Source organism: Amphiura filiformis, chromosome 17 (assembly GCF_039555335.1).
Source record: "Amphiura filiformis chromosome 17, Afil_fr2py, whole genome shotgun sequence".
Lineage (NCBI taxonomy): Eukaryota > Metazoa > Echinodermata > Ophiuroidea > Amphilepidida > Amphiuridae > Amphiura > Amphiura filiformis.
The window spans coordinates 43080764-43105385 of NC_092644.1; the positions used below are offsets into that span (position 1 = coordinate 43080764).

The 24622-nt window shown below is 36.0% G+C and overlaps 1 protein-coding gene across 1 annotated transcript; it reads right to left on the bottom strand.

Moving 5' to 3' along the window:
• Positions 1 to 233: 233 nt before the first annotated feature.
• Positions 234 to 23017, bottom strand: LOC140137832 (medium-chain specific acyl-CoA dehydrogenase, mitochondrial-like). Its single transcript, XM_072159623.1, is given in 12 exon segments — positions 234 to 2325; positions 3326 to 3574; positions 4625 to 4720; positions 5219 to 5302; positions 5304 to 5360; positions 7120 to 7359; positions 8484 to 8564; positions 9094 to 9194; positions 10466 to 10535; positions 12324 to 12421; positions 14188 to 14284; positions 22943 to 23017. Coding segments are annotated over 12 exon segments (1287 nt in total). The 5' UTR covers positions 22976 to 23017; the 3' UTR covers positions 234 to 2244.
• Between the last annotated feature and the right edge of the window lie 1605 nt (positions 23018 to 24622).

Consider the following 24622-nt stretch of genomic DNA (forward strand, 5'->3'; position numbering starts at 1 on the left):
AGCTGGTGTCTATAGAAATGGTACCTTTTTGTGTAATGACTATTGGAAATGGGTACTGTAAGAATTTTATAGTAGAATTATTTTGATTAGCTTTGAAAGATGGACCAATGATCAAGCCATTTTCCTCCGCTCCGTTTCTTTGTGCTTCTATCTTCACCATGTGCAGGTGCATATGACATTCATAAATCTTCATGTAGAACAATACACAAAAGATGAGACATAACACAATTCAATTAAAATTTGATTGTCTGCAGGGGACACTTTTATTTCAAACAATTGCTAAATACGGATTCATTCTCCTCCTCCAAAATCTATTACAAATTTGCATGCAGTTTTGTTCTATTTCAGCAAAGTGCAGCATAAATTGTTTTGAGAAAATATTTGATGTGTTTCTTTGTTGAATACAATCTTGTGTTAAAACTTGAAATTATATGTAAAATCTCACAACACGGAATTATACCATCCCTAATTTTATAAAATAATTATTTGCCATCGCAGTGTGACGTCAAAATTGATCAATGCCAGATCAACTGGTTCATGCTATCTGTGTTTGGAACCACAATCAAAATGATCACTAGTAGTCAATAGGTTGCTAGTAGGTGTGCAAACCCAGCATGAATAATTAAGGTATAATGTATTCACTACGATGGCGAATAACATTCCCCTCTTGCCAAACATTAAGACTAGTATACCTACATATTACTAGGTATACTAATCTCACACCAAAAGAAAACCTGTATTTTGGGGTAATATATTATATACTACTAGTAATTTTAATTTGACCAAAATGCTTTCAGAACAATTTTTGGATTAAAAGGCATTGTTACATTAACAATACCTTTGAATTATAATAATTAAGATATATGCAGAAAATGGTATGCATGTTGGCAAGTATTCAAAAATTATTATCAATTACTACAAGGTACAACACCGACATCTGACATTTCTTGTTTGGTAGAGATGGGTTCGCCTGTTTGATTGATTCTGCATTACCTTTTACCAAGCAACAGATAAGAAAGAGCTGCTGTTATAAAAGGCTGGTTGATGTGGGCTCAAATTTGATAGCTCAATAAAAGACAGTTGCTACATACATATGGCGGAAGAGCTGTTAGAACCCAACAATTGCCATATGGGGGGGGGGGGTAGGGCCCCCCCTAAACACCCCTGGATCCACTACTGGAGTAGAAAGCAAATTGGTATTACAATCATGCAAAATAAAATGTACAACAAAATGCATTGAAGTGCTTATATAAATACAATATTTACCAAAACATTAGACCTTTTAAAAATCTCCTAAAATAACGATATTGCTGTGAGGTAAATACCAGAGATACTAAAAATGTACCATTGTACATCTCTTATGTTTAAAACTGCATACATTATTGGCCCAGGCGTGCAATGCATCATAGATTGTGAACGAAGGGTCCATATATGAGCCAGTATAAAGTTTATCATCTGTAGATCCATATATACATGCATTAATCTACACAATATGCTTATTTTTATTTTTACTTTGTTTTAAATATATATAATTTAATTTATTGAAATTAAAAGTTATTTCACACAGAGCAATTTGCTCTTTCTCACATTCATGTATTTCAAGACAGATGTGCTCTTCTTTCCACATGAAATTTTAAAAATTATTCAAAGTAGGGATTAATCCTACCCCGCTGAGTTGATCACATACGAAGTCCAGATTTTTTTAAATGATGGATTTCAACACACATGTATATATGGCCCCAGAGTTATCTCTGCATACTGACAAATAACAAGATTACTGTAAACCGTACCTATAAACCCTGTCAAGCAATTTGCTGTCCTTCGGTAGTGACCATGGCAAGATGACTTTGTACTGCAAGAAATGCCATAACAGTTCACTTACTATAATACATCTCATTACATCAATGACACTCCCATTACATTTGTGCAGGATCCCTTTGTTATCATTTTGAGAATATTACTGTGCCGATAGTTAAGAAATAAATCCATTTTGCAAGACCTGGATGGGCTCTGTGAATTGAGGTACATTTCTTCACTATTGACCCCTTTTGCACTAAATTGCAAATCAGTACAGGATATTGAAATGAAAGAAATGCATTATGGGCAGTGCAAGATATCTTCTCCGGCCCTCTACAGACAATAAAATACAAAGGAACGGTTTACAGTTATCTGTGATTCATCAGTATGCGTATGAGAAAATCACAACAATATAATAATCATAGTCTATATTTGTTGAGTCGTTGATTACATTGCCATCTGTTTAGCTTTAGTGAGGAGCTCCCTGGATATAATCACCCTCTGGATTTGGGCTGTGCCTTCATAGATCTGTGGAGGAAAGAAAACAAACAAACAAACAAATAATATATTAGAATTGGAGAGTGGAGAGTTGTCTGTTATTGACTCATTCTTTTCGAATCATGGTCATCCTCAAAAAAAACTGTTAATTGAAATCATTTCCATTTTAACATTAAACTTATTTATATGATTACAACTGAAAGCCGATTTGGAAATGGATAAATCCTGTCAATTCCTGTACCAGAAGTAAAGGATGACCACACATTAAGGGAACGGATAGCAACATTTGCACGGTATTTCTTGTAGGACATAAGAGCACATCAAAAATATTGAGTTGCATTCTGAATACGAAGAATGTCCTTCTGATATCAAATAATCAAATCATTCATTAAGTAGGGACTGATCTAACCTGCTGAGATGATCACATACATTGTACTGTGATAATAAGTCCAGATTCTTTTTAATGGTGGATTCCAACACACATGTATACTGGGCCTGAATTATTTCCGCATATATTGACAAGCAACAAATTATTGAAATTTGCGATATAATACAAAGTTGATTGCAAATTATTAAAAATTAACATTTTTGACATTCAACCGTCTTCGAAGTAAACTTTATCAATCTAATGATATGTACTTAAACTGTATGTAGCTGGGAAGAAAAGCCGACCATCAATTGAAAATTTTGACATTTCGTATTGAAGATATACAATTATATCCCAAAAGACCTAAAACTTTGGGAAAAAATTTATATCTTCAATACGAAGATGGACTTATGGTTTTAATTTCATTGCATTTATCGCGATAATATCATTTTCCATGCGGTTCTGTGTGCGCCACCATCTTGAATTTGATCCCGGAAGTGAGTGATTCTTCCAAAAGCTTTTTTCACTAAAAATTCACTTCTACTAAATGCCCCCTTTGGGAAAAATACAACGCCCCTGGGGCATTTATTGTAAACAATACGGTAAGTACAAATTTCCAACTGTTTTAGTGACAAACATTATGATCACAGAATGTCCCATTACCTGATAAATCTTGGCATCTCGCATTAGTTTCTCCACTGGATAATCTGAATTGAATCCATTGCCACCAAATATTTGCACAGCATCTGTGGCAGATTTGTTGGCCACATCAGCAGCCATGGCTTTGGCTAGGGAGGCAAAATAGGTGTTACGACGTCCTTGGTCAATTTCCCAGGCGCCACGCATTGTCAACAAGTGTGATGCCTCGATACCGATAGCCATGTCTGCTAGGATGAAGGCTACACCTTGGTGCTGGGGAAACAAACACAAACAAACAAATAATATCAGAGTATCTTACAGGGACTGTGTTTTGGAATTCGCAGGAGAGCATTACATTATACATAGCTCTTCTGAAGAATTCAAAGAGAGCTGTTTTGAGCATTTACAATTAAATGTAAGTAGAGATAAAAATCACTCTCCTATATCAGATTTAAGGAGAGCAGTAGAGAGTGATTGCTCTCGCTCTCCTCAAAAGGCATTCACTGATCATACACAAATTAAAGCAATATTGTAAGACTTCTGACAAAAATTACTTTTTTTGTTGACAATATATACAACATACATTTATTATCCTATTCAGTAAAACAGATTTTTGATTGAGGGCATCTATCTTCCTCAGCAAATCTTTCAGTACTGCTTTAAGGTAGGCTCTCTATCTATGGACCATTATGAACTCATTATGAACAGATGTTTTTTGTATGTCAAGTACTCAACTAAAAAAAATAAATGTAGATATTTATATAGCGCTTTATGCCGTAAACAGCCTCAAAGCGCTTTACATTTATTCCGCCGTCATTAGAATATGTCGGAACCACGTTTGCAGCCTACAAGTGGCGCAGGGTCCATCAGTACAACGACTGTGACTACCCCTAACAGCTTCCCATTGCACCTGGGTGGGTGGGGTGAACTTATCCACTGTTGCACATAATAGCTCTTTAAAACCAACAATGCAAAGGCAGGTTTTCTAAATATTTTCACAATATTGGTTTATTAGTAGAGAGACATTTGAGAATCTTTTAGAATCTTTGCAATAATAAAAGCAACATATGAACCATTCAAGCAATGTTCCAGGCTATGGAATATATAAGACTGTGCTCAAAATAGGCTCAAAATAAAATGATTTACACGCTCTAAACTTGAGTTCAACTTGGATCTGCACCTTTTGATGACCCAATTCCTCCTCGCTCTACATATGGAAATGGGTTGACTGCACTTTGCAACAGCTTTAGAACACATCTGTAAAATTGAAAAATCTATATGCTGTCAAGTTATTTAAAATTAACAAGTAACCAAACTACCTACCTCACAAATGTACCTGCCAAATGTTTTTCTTTCCATGGAATATTTAGTGGCCTCATCCAAAGCTCGCCTTGCTAAACCTACTGCTCCTGCTGCAACCTATGGGAGGAAAATCCAATTAAATAAACAAAATATTATTTTTAAAGCCGTTAACATCCAAAACAAAGAAATAAGATGGAAGATGTCATAATCCATTATATATTCAAGCATAATGATATGGGAATTTTCCCATATTGGATTGTCTCTTGTGGAGACCAAATTCATGGCTGGCCTTTGGTAACAGCTAATCCCATCCCATTTAAATAAGGTTTTAAGTTGTATGATGTGGTGCACATGTCTACACCTTTTTCCAATATCCATTACTTCAAAGTTATAATTTGGTTCACCTCAAGTTTGGTAGTGACGTCAATGCTTCTTCGCGGTTGCACTGCAAGCGTGCGAACAAAACGCTCATGTATGTGTGCATGCACACTTAGGGTGTTTAACTTTACATGTGCGATTTGATACTGCGGCACGGGAAATACGCACATACGTTACTATCAAACCTGAGATGAACCAAATTATAGTAAATACATTCCTCATATACTACCAACTTACAGGTGGTCTTGTCTTGTCGAATGCTCCCATGGCAATCTTGAATCCAGCACCTTCACCAAGGAGGACATTTTCTTTGGGTACGCACGACATCTTCAAATGTGATCCCTCGTGTGTCTGATGCACGCTGACCCATGTTCCATTCCTTGAGGTACAATAATAGATGAAAAAGATAAAGTTGAATTGGTAATATCTAGTGTCCAGCTATTCCTATCTACCCAAGCAACAATTCATTAGTTGGTACCGCACTTGATAATGAATTTAGTCAAATCTTCCAAATCTGTGAGAAGATTCAATGTTTCATCAATACTAACAAAACACAGGCATGTAATGTGTTACATCATTGCCACAATGAATTATCACACAATTTAGTAATATAAAGCCAATTTCAGACCTCAATTCAGGTGTTTGAAAGGGCTGCTTGCATTAAGAATGCAATTTATGTTAGGGATGACACCGTTCTAGTAAGGAAGGCTGCCTGTTATAAACTAAAGAAATTTTTGAGTACTTCCATGGTCCGGTTACACATTGGTGATCAGCATTCACATAGAAGTGATTGAGGTCTCCTCCCCTTCTAAGCACAAACAACCAATGGGTCAACTGTCTTGTTGTCAAGACCATTGACCAGCCAATCAGCGTTATTGTTTATCACTTATGTGTTTGCACTCTTGAACCACAGCACAGACCACCGAAGTAATAAAACATTTACTTTATCAGTTCTATATTATACTAACACTAAGTGACTTCTAGATGTGTCTTTTGGTAATCTCAACCTAGTGCTAAAATGTCATGGGGTACAACTTACAAGACACAATATCTGTACAAATATGATAAAACTCCTGCATATACATCAAGACTTATAACAATCACTGTAGTAAAATCATAACATTCACTTTCAATATGATAAATGAATGGCACAGATCATGCAGTGGTGTAAGAGTCAGGTGGTATTCACAGGCATAAATATTTGTATTTGCTGGGGTACAGTTCTACTCTGTCTAGTTAAACTGCTCCTATACCATTTTCACCGATGTGGCAGTGACGTCAACACGTTGAGGCAGCTTTTTCATGTGTGCATCTTGATTTTGTGAGAGCTGGTCAAAGCGAGTTACGGCTTTCTGGTTCTGACATATGATTAATTGTTGGAGGCGCAGGGTGCTGCTCACATCAGCTCTGTACATTTTGTATGTTTTGACCATATTTTCTATCATCTCATTCCAAATTTGGTGTTGATGTACTGTGTTTGGACCAAGGATTTCAACTGGATCATTTTTATAGTAACTTTGTAATCTCTAAAAGTGATATTGCTTGAAGTTTGAATTTTCATACGGACTTGAATCTTTCAAAAAGGGTCTTAAAACATATATTTTCTAATGTATTTTGCTGTTGTTATTTTTTGTATTTGTTTGTAAAGCACAATGTTCATATTTTTGGTATTGCGCTACATTAAGCGCTGTTGTTATGTTATGTCTTTAAGCATGTGCCTGCATACGCCAGCGTCTTAGCTAGAAATTCAGGTTTGCCCGTCATTTGAATAAATTTGCCTGTCCCAATTTGACCTTTACAACATTTAACAGACTTCTACAGCCCATTGGGGGTTCAAAGATGTGCTGCTATAACCTTATTTTGCAAACCTGGTCTACTAAAAAGGTCAATAGACTTTCTAAACACCTACAATTATAATGTAGCATCTGTCAAAGGCATTAATTTTGCCCGTCCCAAGAGCAAACTCCCCGTCTAAAATGACGGCCAGACGGGTGGCTAGCTAAGACACTGGCCAGCGCTTTGAGCGAACGCTTCCTATTCGAAGATGTGCTCAATGAAATCCGCACTGACCTCACTGCCACATGAGAGTAAAAAATGGTATACCCATTATGATAATGACAATCTGGGTTCCACTGTACCTTTCTCCCTGGCGTCAACCCAGGTGTGTCTCTATCCACAATGAAGCCAGTGAAAGCCTTGCTAGCAGGTGCTTTAGGGTCAGAATCTGTTCTTGCTAACACAAAATACCAGCTGGCTTTTCCTCCATTAGTAATCCACATCTTGTTGCCATTCAGGACATAGTCATCGCCTTTCTTCACTGCCGTTGTCTTGAGACCAGCAACATCTGATCCGGCTCCTGGTTCTGTGACACAGTAGGCCTGGAATAAGATAACGTTTATTTGTTTTAATGCCCTAATTTAATATACTTGATGCAGACATGATATATTAATAGTATAAGAAAGTTTTAAACGTCAATATGATATAAACTGAGCTCAAAAAGAAACTTATAATTTTTTACAACTTGAGAATCACAAGGTCATATCTTAAAATAGTGTCAATCAAAATGAACCAAAATTACACACAGGATTACTTTAATACTCTACTCAAAACACATGTCAGTAACCAAGCAGTTGTCCAACTGACACAACAGCAAAATGCACTGTCATGGGACAGCTTCCTGGAAGTTCCTCCACTTTCACAGCCCAACATTTGGCACCCAGCACAAAAAAATCTGTGAGAATGCACACAAGATCCTTGCACAGATGATAAAACGGTGCTGCTTTCTGCTTTTCATACACTTTTTTCATGAAACAGGGCTGGGCTGTGAATGTGGTCCAGGATTCCAGGAAGCTGTTCCATGTCAGTGCATTTTGCTGTTGTGTCAGTTGGATATCTGCTTGGTTACTGACATGTGTTAAGAGTAGAGTATTGAAGTAAACCTGTGTGTAATTTTGGTTCAATTTGATGGACAGGATTTCAAGATATGACCTTGTGAAAAAATATATGTTTCTTTTTGAGCTCAGTTTAGTTTAGCGGTTCTCAATAGGCGGCCCGAAGCCAGGTACGTCAGGTGCTATTATGACAGGCGCTTATACTAACTAAGCCCAAGTGCCTAAACAAGTGATTTTGTTTCTAGGATGTGGTATGTCTCTGTGAATAAAATTTCTGTGAAAATAATCATTGGCCTGACTTGAGAGGATTTACAAAAGTAATGTATGGTATTTTTTCACTTCACCTGTGATTTCCATTGCATATCTCATGTTATCTAATCAGTGATTTGCCAGACTACGATACCCTACAATTCATCCAAATTCAGATTTGTGCATTTTTGGAAATACCCATAGTTGTGCTAATGAAGTGAACAAATGACAAACTCGCAAGCAATCTCATAAAGACACAATTTGACATTAAAATTACGATAGAATAAAAGTACTTTTATATATACATTTTTATTGTCAAATTTAACATGAGATTTTATGATTAATTGGAATACATTACTTACACACATGATAGGTTCCTCCATATGCCATCCTAGGTACTTCTTCTTCTGCTCTGTATTTCCAGCAAGGATCACTGGCATTTGCTACAAAATTACAAGAAAGCAATACTTGAAACAAACAAAATCTTTATATCAACATAAAGGGAAACAAGCAGGAAAATATAGGCAAGCATTTATATGGTTCGTTCGTTTGAGGTTGGATAATTAACTATTATACTTGTTTCAAAAATTTTGTTGCAGATTTTCACATTTCTTACTTTTAGGACTCATTAACAAAAAGAAAATAATCACACATATTTTAAAAAAAAACGTAATTTAATGTAATTATCTTTTCTTTGATTCAAGCAGAAAAACCAGGGGTCCATTTCACTCAACTTTACGAAGCTTCGTAAGTCTCAAAATCATTCGTAACTTACGACGAGTCGTAAGTTCCATTTCACTAAACATACTTACGAATGGTACCCTTCGTAAGTAATAGGGATTTACTACAGGGACCCTTCGTAAAATTACGTCTAGTATTGGGTATTCATAACTTACGAACGGTTACTTGGGTTACGAAGGGTTAAAAGTTTACTGATATGGACCCCAGGAGTAGACACAAAATATAGCTTACCCCTAATGAGTTAGCCTCCATTGCCGTACCAATACCAGTACAACCATAGGCAATCTCTTCTGTCACCAAACATGCATCCATGATTCCTAGACCAAGGCCACCTGTGATAACAAGTAAGGAAAATACAATAACAATCAATCAGGTATAACTATAACTACCTATCACACCCTGGGATTAGGGTTAGGGTTTAAGGTTAGGGGTCAGGGTTAGAGTTAGGGGTTAAGGTCAAGGTTAGGGTACATGTTAGGGTATGCTATAGTTCTTCCCACAATCAAAATTCTTTAACCTGGTCTCACCGGCTTTAAACATGCACTGTATATTACATGTACCAGGCACCTGCAATTGGTCGCTACAGATGCGATCGCTGTTGCAGACTCACAGGTCGACATTGGTTCACCCATTATCCATATGATTTCAGGAAGGGGTTAACATACCTTGATGCTGAATATCATGACACAATACAAGGGCTGTTTTACAGCTTCATTAGCACTTCAAGTTAGTGCCTTGATTCTAAGAGATCTGAGCCATTTTGGAGTACCAACCCTATAAATATGGTTTGTGTGCTTAAATGTACTTAGACCAGCAGTCAAAAGCTGTATAGCCAAGTTCATGGTATGATGAATATCTGGTTCTAATATCATTTTAATATCAGGAAGCTGCAGCCATAGCCATAGCCCCTTAGTTTTATAATTATTACGTGCTATAAAGGACTTAAACCCCGGGGGATTTTGGAAAAATTTGTAAAAACTAAGACAATTTTGGGTAAATTCGGCCGAAAATTTTGACTTTTGGTATATCAATGGGTCCAAATTTCTTGAAAAATTGGTATATTTATGGGTCTACTTCCAAAATCTCAGCGGCACGTCCCTACCAAAACCAAACTTGAGTACCCCCCCGGGACTTAAACACCTTCAAAAAGGACTTAAAGACGCACCTGTTTAGTTCATGTTAGCTACACACACCATACTTTTGGCGCTGCTATTGCATCGCTATGGAGTTTCTCTGTGCTAATAATTTTGTTTCTGCAATTCTGTGTTATTAAAGTTGTTCATAAATAATTTGTATCATTGACTTTTATTGATTCTTAACATAATGTTTCATTCGTAAACCTATTTAAGTGTATATTTAGTGCATTTTAATATTGTAGTTGACTTTTAATTTTGTTTAATATGTCATTCTCATGTAAATCTAAGGTATATTTTAATAGTTTTTAACATGTTTAAGCTTGTTCAGTGCTTTGAGTTATTTATTATTATTATAAAGTTTTGAAAATTACAAACTTGGCTTAATCACATCGCATATTGTACCAATTATCACCGATATTGAACATTGAATAGCTGTAATCACAGAAACACAAAATATTTTAACATACCAAATTCCTGTGGAATATGTGTGTTAATGAGACCAATATCCCATGCCTTTTTGATGATATCCGCTGGGTACTGTCAAGAAAATCACATGACAAAAGATGTTATTGATGGTAATGTATTGAACTGATGTAGCTGCCAGATTATAACATTTGTAAACATTCATATTCTTGAAACTATTAAAAGAATTGCACATAAAGTTTACAATTGTGAGTGGACACTACTGGCTTCGCAAATTGTATTCTGAGATACAGTGCAAAATTAGACTATGCCATAGTCGAATTTTATTAAAAATATGTTATTATTAGTCATGATGAACCCATTTCGTTGAACTCAAAATTATACTGATGTTTATTAAAATTAAAGTATTCAATAGTAAAATGGTCATAAAGAGTTAAAAATATCAGACGATTAGTGACAATAAAAGTAATTGAATGCAACATTATCTTTATAACGGCTCACTTTAATACTGAACAATTCTGATTTGGAATCTACCAGTTTATTGATAGCGAACCCCGATAATTCGACTATGAACTTTGAATTGTAAGCAGAACTTTACCCCTGGACCTTGCTCTCTAAAAACACACTGTCAAGCATACTTGTTTATCAGTCCATTAACCACAAGTACTAAGCATGGACGCGCTAGATGTTTGATGAGAGATTTTCGCATCAACACAAAAGCGCCGCAAATACCACAGACAGTTGTTTACGGTGTAGTTAATGGTAATGGCGCGGGCCCAGACGATTTAAACCATAGCGAGGTATGGGCGACCAATCACAAGACAGATCCATTTAAAGATGCATTACATCATGGCCAATTTTAGTTTGGCCTAACTCTCCATAGAGTCCTGTGTTAAAAATCTTAACCGCAAGGCAATGTCAGTAGTCCACTTGGGAAGCTAACAAACAGAGGGAGTAGGGTGACTGATCAGATGTGAAAATCTATCAATTGTGCACACATTAATTAAATCAGAGTTTTAAAAATACAATATCCAGAGTATGCACAATGGGCAAGTGGACTACGGGGTAGTCTAGTGCAAAATGTACGTATTCATAGGTGTCTCAATTAGGCGCGACATGTTTCTCATTTGATAGCGTTTGAACCAATCAATAATCCTATTGCTGAAGAGGATAATAATCTTCTACATATAGAATCATTAAATAGATCTAGTCTTTGTTTGCTTTGGCTAAATCCTGTTCAAGTGGTGGGTTACAATTGCATTGTATTTTGTCTAAGTATGTATAACCAACAATGACAATGAGAGGACATTCCTGAACCTCGTTGACTTGGGGATGATTTGAAATGACCGCCAATTATGACTTTATTACAAGCAATGTGGAAAAAGAGACATGTGTAGAACCGAAAAAAGGTACCATTTTGTTGAAGGAGCAGAGTTCAAGAAACCATAACCCCGCTTCTGGATATCGTTTGAAGTCAAATGATACACTATTTTAAAGCTTATGATATATATTTTCTAAACACGAAATAAAGCAAAATTGACCGGGTCCGACTTTACGGCTGATTCGTAGTGTCCAGTCACAAAATTGCACAACACCTCAAGTTAAATCTTACACAGACCCAATAATCAGGGTATGTCATTTGTAACATTGAAAAGGGATTATGATTTTGGGGATGCAGGAAATATGTTTTTTCTTTTTGACACAAAAATGGCTTGGTGGCGTGAGAGAGAAATTATAGCTGCTGATTTTGTATCATTGTATCAAGTAATCAAAGCTGACACAATTGAGTTCTAATAACAAAGCAGCTGTACTTAAGTGTTCAAAAAGAATTTGTGCCAATCCAGGATGGGTAAGTCTTTCAAATCTGCACCATTTCAATGAACACTGCCCTGTAACACCCACCTCTCCAGATTTATCATACTCAGCAGCCTTGGGAATAATTTCTTCTCTGGCAAACTTCCTGGCTAAGTCCACATACTCTTGCTGTTCAGATGTTATCTCTGCAGTAAGCAAAACAACAGACAATATTATATGATAACATAATAATATTAATGTAAATCGGTTTTTTAAGAATCTTATAAGGATTTTTATGTGAATCAAAGTTGATTCCTGCTTAATTTCAAAGTTAACACAGTAGATAAATTGCTAAGAAACACCTTTACAAGAATCTTGCAGTGTGCAAACATCCCATATGGATAGCTACACATATTTTTGTTTAAAGGCTGTGGCACTGGCACTATCATGTTTGCTGGCCCAGTGATGACTTTTCCAGCCCATTTGTACACTCTGAAGTCAAGCCAAGACTTGATTGGTTGAATCTTAGAAGTGCATTGCTACTATAACCATGAAAGTACAGTATAATACATGAACAATGTGTTTACAGTAAACATAATTGAATTAGACCAAGGGCACAGTGGTTACTTCCTAAACATGATGACAGACAGTCATCAAAGGAGCTACCATTTCAGTTGAAGGTACTGAATTCCAACTATAGTTAGAACTCATATCATAACAATTTAATCTTTTTCAAGTCAGTTAGGGAGCGCTACCATCCAGCATCCACTACGTTCTGAAAGTTGAAATGGACATTTTCCATGTATAATGTTGAAAGAATAAATTAAGGTATTGTTCTTGCCCCTGGAGTGCATCTATCGTCTCATATAACAAGGGCAACATCATTATTTTACGCCAAAAATAATGATGTCGCGTGTTATATGAGACGATAGATACAAGACAGCGGCTAAAAACAATACCTTTATTCTCATTCTTAAACACTTCAATTCAAATAAATATATTATAAAGTATACCAAATTTTAATCAAATTAAATCCTACATTTTACAAGGAATTATCTAGGGCTTAGAATTGATCAGTCCCGTTGTTGCTATGCACCTCCGATTGGTTCAAATAGCGCGTACGAGTACATCGCTTTGACACACATGTGCTAAAGTGTGTGGCTGTGTGCTATCGTGTCATATCACACAGGTAAGAACCAATAAGATTGCAAGAACATTCTCAAGTGTTTAAGAATGCAGACAGTATTTTGTGGGACCTGAGAGTGCATCAGACACACCAAATTGCATTCTGAATATTAGGAATGTCCTGATGATATCAAATTTAAAATGAAAAAAAAAAATTGATATTAGAAGGTCATTCCTTTCATCATGCAATTGTCTGATGCTTTCAGGTCCCACAAAAATACTGTGCAAATGTTGCTATCCGATCCCTAAACATGACCTTTAAAATGTTTGGCAAACAAAGTTATTAATTACCGTATCCTTTCCATTAACCGCCCAGGGCGCTTAACAACATCCTTTTGGGTGGGCGCTTATTTTTGACATTGTTTACATAACTGCAAACATAAGCAATGTCCCAAAATATTGATTTTAATTGTACAGATGGTTCCATGCTTGATGTGTAGTTAGTTCCTGCACATAATGGTGGGGGATCACAGTAAAGTCGCTGGGTGGTCGCTTATAGGGGCATGGGCCCACTGGGTGGTTAATGGAATGAATACGGTAGGCCTACTTACAACAAGTTTAATAAAAATATCCCCCAAACATTAATTCTGTGTATATACACTGCATTAGTACACATTAGAGGCTTTTTGAAAAAAAATATGCACATTTCCAATGGATTATACACAACCTTTGAGCCAATGAAGTGATTTTCAGAAATCTATTAAAACAAGTAAATCAGTTTTTTTCATTTTAATTGAAGACTCCCTAGTGCGAGCAGGTGACATGAAACTCAGAATTGATAACTTACCAAAGTTGAAGCCCCCATTGGCAGCACCAGCAGCTGCTGTCTCTGCACTTGTTGCTTTACATCTCACTCCACTCCTGCTTACTGGGCTGGCTAATGCCTGAAAATCAAGCAATTAATGAAGAAATATAAATAACATACGGTACAAAATCAAATATATATTTTTATCAACAACTTCTCAACTTCATGTTCAGAAGTAGACACAACCTAGCAAATAATACATTCTACATTACAGATAAACCATACAAAATGCCATACACTGGCAGTCAAAGCAATTTATAACACACCATCTCAAATCAATACGGTATCTCATTTTACTAGAATGCCTGATCAATTTTGTGACTAATTTTGCATTTTTCTCACAAAATAACTATACACACTGGTAACATAAGTTATGAATATTATAGGGGCATTGAGGTAAGGAATCCAATTACTTCACTGAAATTTCAGTGATTCAAGACAAGTGGTTCATTAGAAATGGGGTACATTCAAGGTAACATACCTCTTTTCTTATCATAAATAACGTACCGCTTGTCTCCAGTCACTGAAATTCAATTGTAGAAATTGGATTCCTTGCCCCTATAATATATATAATTTTTGTTACAACAACAGAGCAATAGTCTGACGATCGCCGTGAGGCGTGAAACTACTAGTTACTAAATGCTGAATATTATTTAGCCAAAATTGTTTTATTAATTTTTGTTACCAGTATGTTATTATTTTTGAGAAAAATGCAAAAATAGTCACAAATTTATCAAGGGTGTACTGTAGTACCACCTTAAAACAGGCAGAGAAATACATAAAAATAATCTGATTATCTGAACAAAAAATAAAGTATATGGAATGCAAGTTTGAAATAATCAAATCTCACTGTTGCGCTAATTTCTCACTATGGTGAGAATGTGAATTCACGCTACGCAATTAGTCTGTTACAAAAAGACATAAGTTGCATTTTGTTTTGTATCATGTTTAATTCCTTCATTTTGTAAAATATATATTTCTTATATTCTCCAAGTTTGTTTCCTGTAGCGCGCATTAGCTTTTTGACATCTTATTTTGTGCATTAGAATTTTTTTTTTCACTTCAGAAAAAAATCCCCAAACCGGAAAAAAATCACAACAAATAATATAAATTATTATAAAACACTACTGGAGTAAACATTTACACATCACACAACAAACAAAATAATGTCGGTTCACAGCGGTTGAAAGAGGATTGAAGTAAGAAACAAAGGCACTAAAGTGACTTTAATTTGCTTAATTGCACACAAATCGCTTAAAACCGTTATTGCAGACTTGTGAAGTCCATCTTGGAGTCAGTTACGCCTTGTGGCCTTTCATTTGAGGGCAACTACAATTAGCTTTATACCAGGGTCCATCACTGTGTTGTCTAGATCATGAGACAATGAGAACAGTCGTTTTTTCCATGGTATTCGTAGGTAACCTTAGCGAAAACATCAAAAGTTACCTTGAATAAATCAATTTGGACACAAATTACTCAGAAACCAGAAGGTCGGTAAACATTTAAAATGAAGCACACATGACAGTTGACAAATCCAAGTATTTATCCCTCTAATCTTCTTTGAATCTGATTTTTCTTTCAAATGAGCAGACCGTCGTCTATTTCAGTACATATTTTTCAACAATTAAGCCGTATTGACTTTTGCATGGTGGGCATGTATGTGAATTCGCAACTTTCATTGACATATGATTTGATAGCAAACATTCAGGCCTTCGTCATGTACCAATATGGGCATTGGCATGAATGGTGGTGTTTCACAATACTGTCATGATGTCAAATTGTATTCGTAGGTAACATTCGGTTACCGAAATTTACCTACGAATACTTGCTTTTATTGTTGACATCTCAGAAATATTTAAAGGCAGGCTATTGAAACTTGGTAGAAAAAAAGAGTGTATTACCCTGCACATATTGCTTAACTATTGTTTACTATTCTCTCACTTTGTGGAAATGACACAGCTTTTAACATGTATTCGGAGGTAATGCATATTTTTTACCAAACCTACCTTTGTGCCATTTAGAATTTCTGGCAGCTAAACACAATAATAAAGATGTCCGAATGCAATGAATTTCAGTATTGGACATATCAAAGCTTGTATCAATTGTGCATTTATTAGTGATTTCCATTTTTTAAAGATATATCTAGTGCTATGAAAAATTGTATTCGTAGGTAATGTAAAAAAATACCACTCAAAAAATTATCACAAAAAATTCATAATTATGTACAAATATGTGAAAAATTGAACAGGCAATCTTTGAATACACACCTTTCAGGAAATCAATTTAGATTCAATCCAATGACTTCTTTTCATAACTGATTTAGATGTTTTTAAAAATACTTTAAGAAATATTTTGAAAAAAAATGGGTAAAAATAGCATGTTTTGGGATCTCTGTGTCTAAGTATTTCACAGAAGGGGGTCTTATTATATATGGCGCGAAGCGTATGTTCAAGGTGAACAAACACAATACAAAAAACGAATGCCAATTGATTAATACTTTTAAGTTATGACCCTGAACATGCCGTGTACACTTTTCGTTGGATTCGACTATATGGAATGCAAGTTTGAAATAATCAAATCTCACTGTTGAGCTAATTTCTCACTATGGTGAGAATGTGAATTAGTCTGTTACAAAAAGATGTAAGTTGCATTTTGTTTTGTATCATGTTTAATTCCTTCATTTTGTAAAATATATATTTCTTATATTCTCCAAGTTTGTTTCCTGTAGCGCGCATTAGCTTTTTGACATCTTATTTTGTGCATTAGAATTTTTTTTTTCACTTCAGAAAAAAATCCCCAAACCGGAAAAAAATCACAACAAATAATATAAATTATTATAAAACACTACTGGAGTAAACATTTACACATCACACAACAAACGAGTGTAGTGAAAAACTACTGGAGAAAACAACACACATTTTTTTAAATACTTTTTTAATCTAGAGGTTGAAAGGGGATCATAAATATTCTTGAATATGAAGAAATATGATTTTTTATTGTCAGAGAGACCCACTGTAAATTTCCATTCCAATTTGCAGGAAAAAGGGTGGTTTTTTTTATTTGAAGACATGGATTATAAAAAATAAATGAAAATTAAAAACAGCATTTCGCATTTGACTTTTTGGGCGAGAAATGCGCAGCATTTCTCGCTCATTTGCGATGGGTTTTGGCCTACTTATTCCTCACAGCGTTGCAGAAAATAATCGTGCTGTCTATATAATCAGGAAACTACAGAGGTGATAGTGTACATTTAAATTTGTCATTACTACTTCATGTTGATATTCAAACAGTGCTATAAAGTTGTCTTGCCAAGGAATGTGTTTGTATTAAAAGAAATAATTGTTTTACAACTTGGATGAACTAGAATTACTTTTATGCAAATCCGAAAATTGCAACAGATATTTTCATTACTTTCAGATTTAGCGGTATTGCCAGATTTTACGTACAGTTGGGCTACATTAATAGCCTCATTATAGTTTTATTAATACTGGCAAAATACTTGCTTGTATGTGCTTGCTGTTCTACTATAGCGTATAAAATCTGTTAATGATACTATAACCGCACAGTCAATTAATTTATGTCAACATCTCCTTTTTTGAGATCACATGCAAACATTATCTTATTTACATAATGGTTTTGAGTTGACCTCGAGTCATGAGTGGTGATTCATTGTTTAATTGGCATACTCCTATAAATATTTTACCGCAAAGTCCTATGGTGGAGGGCTATTTTGTTGTGTAGTCCTACAAATGTGGGTGATTAAAAAGTAGCCTGTTGGTACATGTTTTACCGTACAGTCCTATGGTGTAGGGTTTTTTATTTTTTTATTTTGTTGTTTTAATTTGATTGCTCTCCTTGGTCTCTTCATTATTTATATAACTTCAAACACAAACCTTCTTAGGGACGCACCATTAGATTCTCAGGGTGGGGGTAGGAAGTTTTTCAAAAAAAAAATTCACCCACTTGATGAGCAAAAAAAAAAAACTTTCCCCACCAACTCTAAAAAAAACCTTCCCCACCTAACTGTGTATAAATGCATGATATTAAAAAAAAACTTGACGCCTTCGGCGGCGATAAAAAAACCCAAAAGAAAACAAAACTTTCATCGACCCCAACTTCCTACCCCCTCAGTATCAAATGGTGCGTCCCTTATTAGTTTAATTTTGTCAATCAAAATTTCACTCCTCTGCTAATGATGACAAGTGATAATCGAAGTAATTAGGCCAAATAAAAAAATAAACATGTTTCACGTCCCCTCCCGCTTCCTTTTTGGAGGTTTCTTCAATTATATTTTTATATTTTGCAATTCAGTTATAACTTTTTAAAAATTATGTCTAGGAAGTTGAGATGCTTTCTATAGCCTTCCCAATATACAAGAAACAATTTGGACGGTTTTGAGATCATTAGAGGGACCTACCCTCAGAACAACAAATAAAAAGAGGCCTCCTCCTTTTGCAGGCATTATTGTGCACGCTAAAATAGCTCTAAATATGGGTATTTACATCGATTCTGCGATACAAAATAAAAAGGCCCCTCCTCCTTTTTTTCAAAAACCTGGACGTGAAACATGTTTTTTATTTTACTTGGACTTATCAATATGGAACTACACCTTTATCTTGACAATTCATTTGCTCGCCCTATTCCTTTTAAAGGAATTTTTATTTGACCTGCTACAGGAAACAAACATGTTTTTTTGGCCTTTTCATGTTCATGTAATCAGGTCTTCCAGGGAGACCAGTACATTTGTGGAATTTCCTGAATAAATAACGAATAAATAAATAAATTAAATATTGTTCAAGCGAATCCTCATTGTATGAGAATTCACATATTTTGGGGTTGGGACTCTAGTACTGTATTTGGGTGAACTGAAGCCTATAATCATGCCTAAACATTTTGATTTCCTTTTGACTATCACTTTTAATTTTTCTGTGTAAAAGTATGTGTTTAGGGTGATCCTCGGTTTTAGGGGTCCAAATTATTTTGCCCAAGGTCATTGCTTTTGCTTACCCGAAACTATTAAATCCTAACCAGTAACCAAAACACTTAGAATAATTATGAGCCCCCCCCCCCCCCCGAGGTAAAATTTCTGAGCGGCTCGCCAAAAATCGCTTGCCCCCCCCCTCGGCCAGGGTCTTAGCTAGCCACCCGTCTGGCCGTCATTTTAGACAGGGAGTTTACTCCTGGGACGGGGAAAATTAATGCCTTTGACAGATGCTATATTATAAATTGTATGTTTTGAGAAGCTAAATGACCTTTTTAGTAGACCCAATTTGTAGAACAAGGCCATATCAGAACATATTTGAACTTCTTGAACCCCCAATGGGCTGTAGATGTCTAGTAAATGTTTTAAAGGTCAAATTAGGACAGGCAATTTTAATCAAATGACGTGCAACCCTCAATTTGTAGCTAAGACCCTGCTCTCGGCTCACCAAAAATCTTTGCCCCCCTTTTATGCCAAATGTGTGAGATCCCAGTTTGCAAACCTTATAATTATGGTCTAGATCAGCGTTCGAAATTTTGGTTGTCCGGTTGCCCGGGACAACTAAAAAAGTCGCTGGACAACCAAAAATACTGATTCGGTTGTCCGCCGGACAACCATAAATCTAGCCAAAAGTCACATTTGTAGGCCTACGGACAACCAAAAACTTAGACGGACAACCAGAAATTGTAATCTGGTTGTCCGTGGGACAACCATTTATTTTTCCTAAATTCGAACACTGGTCTAGATATATATAAGTGGCGAGCGCAGCGAGCAGGAAAATTTGCATAAACCATTTCCGTACTGTTTTCCGAAGCCTTTTAGAGCGTTTTAATTAAAACGCGCCCCATGAATGTGTGCCAAAATCGCTTGCCCCCCACACACCGGCTGGCCAAAAATTGCTTGTTTCCCCCTTTCGCTCGCCAAAAATTTCTTGCCCCCAATTTTACCCTCCCCAGGGCTCATAATTATTGCACAGGTTTTTGCAATAATCATGTCTACCCGGGGTGGGCAATTCTCAAAATAGTCTGCCAAAAATTGCTTCCCCACCCCCTCCCTTTGGCAATGCCAAAAAATCTTTGCCCCTTTGATGTGCCAAAAAACCTGGCTTTGGCACCCCCTTTTGACATACAACAAATCTATGTCCCAAGGCCCCCCTTTACACATGTGCAAGATGGCCACGTGTTTTTAACTCGCCACCCTTAGCGTTACATCACAAATATTATGAATTTTTACACCAATCAAGTTTCAAATTAGAATATCTCCACAACTATCAACCCTAAACTAGCAAAAGTATACATTTTTGGAAAGCTGAAGGCATAAGCAATTTAAATATACACATTTCAACTCATTTTACAGGGTGACCTTGAAGTTATACAGGGTGGAATAAAAAAAATCCAAATAAAAAATGGGTCACCTAAGGCCAATTACAATTGATCCTTAGTTTCCTGTTTCCCTCACGCGTCCAAAATCAAGAATGGAAAAATATTTAATTATTTTATTTTTATTTAGGTATTTTCATCTTTTAATTGACTTTGTAATTACTTTTATTTGCTAATATCTGCTTTTGATCATCTCAACTTTGATTATGAATATAAAACAAGAACATTGTAGGGTCCCCTACTAATATTAAGGTAAAAAATCAATTATGAAGGTAAAATAATTAAATCCGTAGTCTTAGTCAAAATGACCAAATGGACTGTTGATAATAGTCACGACCACATTTTCAAAATAAAGAAAGTAATAGATAATTAATAATTAATAGATAATTAATAATTAATAATTAAAAGTCGCCTCGTCCTTTATTTTCAAACTTGAAACAGGAAACTAAGAATTAATTGTGAAGGGCCTAATGCATTGCTTATTACTAACTTGCAGTTATAAACTGAAAGTAAACAACATTGATTTGGTTAGAGGTTAGGGGGAGCCCACTGATTTTGGAAGAAAAAAAAATCACAGCTGTTTGGTAATCTCGAATACAGGGTGTCCCAAAACATGTTCAAATTTTTTTACAATTCAACATATTTTGAACTGAAACATTTTACCCCTAGCCCATACAAAAAAAGTAAGTCCATATTTAGATTCCTCATCAAATTTCCTCTCAGAAAATGTAAACTTTGACTATGATAGGATAAGTAATTAAAAATTTAGGGCAACTTTTAGATTTTGAAGACATCCGCATTGCTTACTACAGTGTTTAATATGAAAACAGGTAGTTTTGCACATAAAAGTTTGCATTTCATAGACTAAACCAATCATAAAGAGTTCAAAATGATTAAAACAATTAGCAGAATAAATAATCTTTCAAAAGAGCTCTTAACCATGTCTGTAGCCCATATGGATGCAAAGATATGATCAGTTGATTCAACGCGCACACACAAAATCTTTATTTCCCATAGACTTTGCACATACCGCCACCGCCTCATCCGCCACCACCTCATCCCCCACCTCGGTCATTCTGAACTCAAACAACTCTAACTCCACTATCTTAGCTGATAAACAATTCTCCTTTGGAGGTCTTTTAGGGCACACATTTAGCTACAACATGACACCAAACACACTTCAATACCTTTTGTTTAAGCAGAGATATAACAATTTGAACGAGTCTCGATTTGGAAAAGCGTAACAACACCACCATTTTTGGGTGGCGAGTTCAAAACGCGTGGCCAAAATCCAAATTTAAAACCTGAAATTTCCGAACGGCTTGCCAAAAATCGCTTGCCCCTCCCCCTCGGCCTGACGTCATTAATCATGCTTAATTGATTGAGCGAAGAAGTAGGATATACAATCATGTAGTCACTTTATGACCCCTTAATGACCTTAAATAAATTTTTAAATGTTTTAAACATGTTTAGAATGTCATAAGGATCATTGCATTTAAATTTAAGCTCAATCGGAGCATTTTTGATTAAAATAACCTTTTTTGACCCCTGTGACCCCTGGATGACCTCTGACGTTTTGGAAATATTTTTATTATATTCTTTATGTTTTCCTCTTTCATATGACACCACTCATTCACTCGGTCGGACATCCGGGAACATTGTCCCCTTTTGCACTAGTGCGCGCATAGCAACCAGCTCGAGAAAGGGGAACTGCACATGCGCTGCACATGCGCTGCACATGCGTACACTGGTTTTACAAGGTTATTTCCACTTTGTGACGTCAGCCCGACCAAGAGAATGGGGTCATACCTTCGTGGCATTTAGAGATATGTCCATTTCAGACCAAATGGTTAGTCAGTATTAGTAAAGCTAGTAAGCTAGTAAGCTAGTAAACATTCACTCATCATAATATTTATAGGCTGATACCATTTCATGGTTCAGCAAAAATAATCATAAAGAAACAATACAAGCCCCAATTAAAAACAAATTAAACTAATAAATTAATATAAATAAACTGATAAATAAATAAATAAATCTGAATAAAGAAATAATTTCGCTCCTGCCTGACTCGACGCCCGGCCCACACACATGCGATGAGTCTGCTGATCATCACTGTCACTGATCATGTCCATCAGAGCTGACTGCACTGCCTGCTGTGTCCTCTATCGATACGATCAATATAACGGTAGAGTCGGCAGTCCTTTAAAACTTACTCATGTGTTCCTGTAAGAGCTCACCTCTTGTCAGGGATTATCCCCGGGGATTATCTTGTGAAGACTACTTTATTATCATATGAAAGGATGACATTATAATAACAATAGGCTACGAGTCAGGTTTGAACGTTTTGTAATCATAATCAAACTCAAAATACACCCACCTTCAGCGATCGTACACACAATCTATACGCCATTTTTAGATGGTAATTGCTGATTTCCAACCGCCGGACCGACTTCATGAATAATTAATCTGATGACGTACATAACAGGTTTTCGAGTATCATTCACAGATTATCAAACACATAGTGGGGGATGTGGTGCTCGGTGCAGTGTTTCAATTTATAATAGTTCTTATAATATTGCAATCATGCCGAGACTCTTTTGTATTGCATATCTAAATCAATGATGGTCTGTTGGAGTAAACTCTTATCTAATTATTTTATTAATTCTAGGGCCTAGACCTACATTCTAGACCTACATTAAAGGCCCATTCCCGGGGCCCATTCAGCGATTTGCTCATCCGGACGATCGTAAAAATCATCAAAATTCAGATTTAGGTACCTTTGTCATTGTCAAAGATGTGCTAACATAGCCTGCGAATGGTTCAGCCGAAAGCCATGTATTTAAGACAAAATAAGACATTTTACACGAATCTGTAATTTAGATACTGACAGTATCTAAATTAGCTACATGCAATTGAATGGGGCTTCAACTTCATCAGTAGGGGAAGGTGGGGCATAACGGACCCCCGGGGCAAAACGGACCCATAGAGAAAAATAGGCCTTGGCAATACTGCCGTCTATGCGAATTATATTGATGAACACAAGTATGGCCACGCAGATTTACAACAAAAATTTGATCAGAAACAATCTACTGACATCCGAGCAAGATCGAGTCAAAAAATTACAACCTGTCTGACGTAAGATATGTAGATGTTTAATGCGCGGAAATTTTACTTCATTAATATCGGATTCCCAAATAATTGTGTATATTGTAAACACTATAAGGTACTAGTTTTGAGCTGTATGTACTGTATGGCCTATATGCTACAATGTATTATGCATGCAACCTATTCCTAAAAAATCGGGTATGGGGCAAAACGGAACGCCAAGTGTGGGGCATAACGGAACAGGGTTCCGTTTTGCCCCGGGCGTTTTGCCCCACAGATGGGTTCCGTTTTGCCCCAATTGGACACAATACGTCTTCTCTCAAGGAAATGTAGGCGTTATCTAGGGGCCTACTCGAGCATGGTAAACACTTCGCTGAAACATAGGCATATTAAACTAGGCCTACAGATAGAATTAATGATTAAAAGTTAACTTACTCCACAGAGATGGGTAGGCCTACTTAATATTTCTTTCTAATCAAATATTGGTCATACATACATTGGCCTACTAGGTCTATAAGAAGTTAACCACTCACTCCACAGAGATGGTAGGCCCACTTAATATTGTAACCTAGACCTACATATAACTAGGCCTAGGGCCTACCGATGGAACTGCTGATATAAGTTTACACCCAGGGTGCCGTTTTGCCCCATAGGGAGGTTCCGTTTGCCCCGATAGTGGGGCAAAACGGATTTATTTTTTTGAAAATATTTCTTCATTTTTATAAAAAATTGTAAGATTTAAGTTATATTGGTTAATGGTATATTAAAGGTAAATACAAACTTCAACTGAACATATACCTTTTACAGTCATATTACTTATGGTGACGTCACAGAGCATCCTCGAAGTTAAGTGTTCCGTTATGCCCCACCTTCCCCTACTGCTGTTTTCTTCGTTTTTGGCCAAATTTGTCTTTTTCAGAATGCCAAGTTACAATTTGAATGACTTATCCTT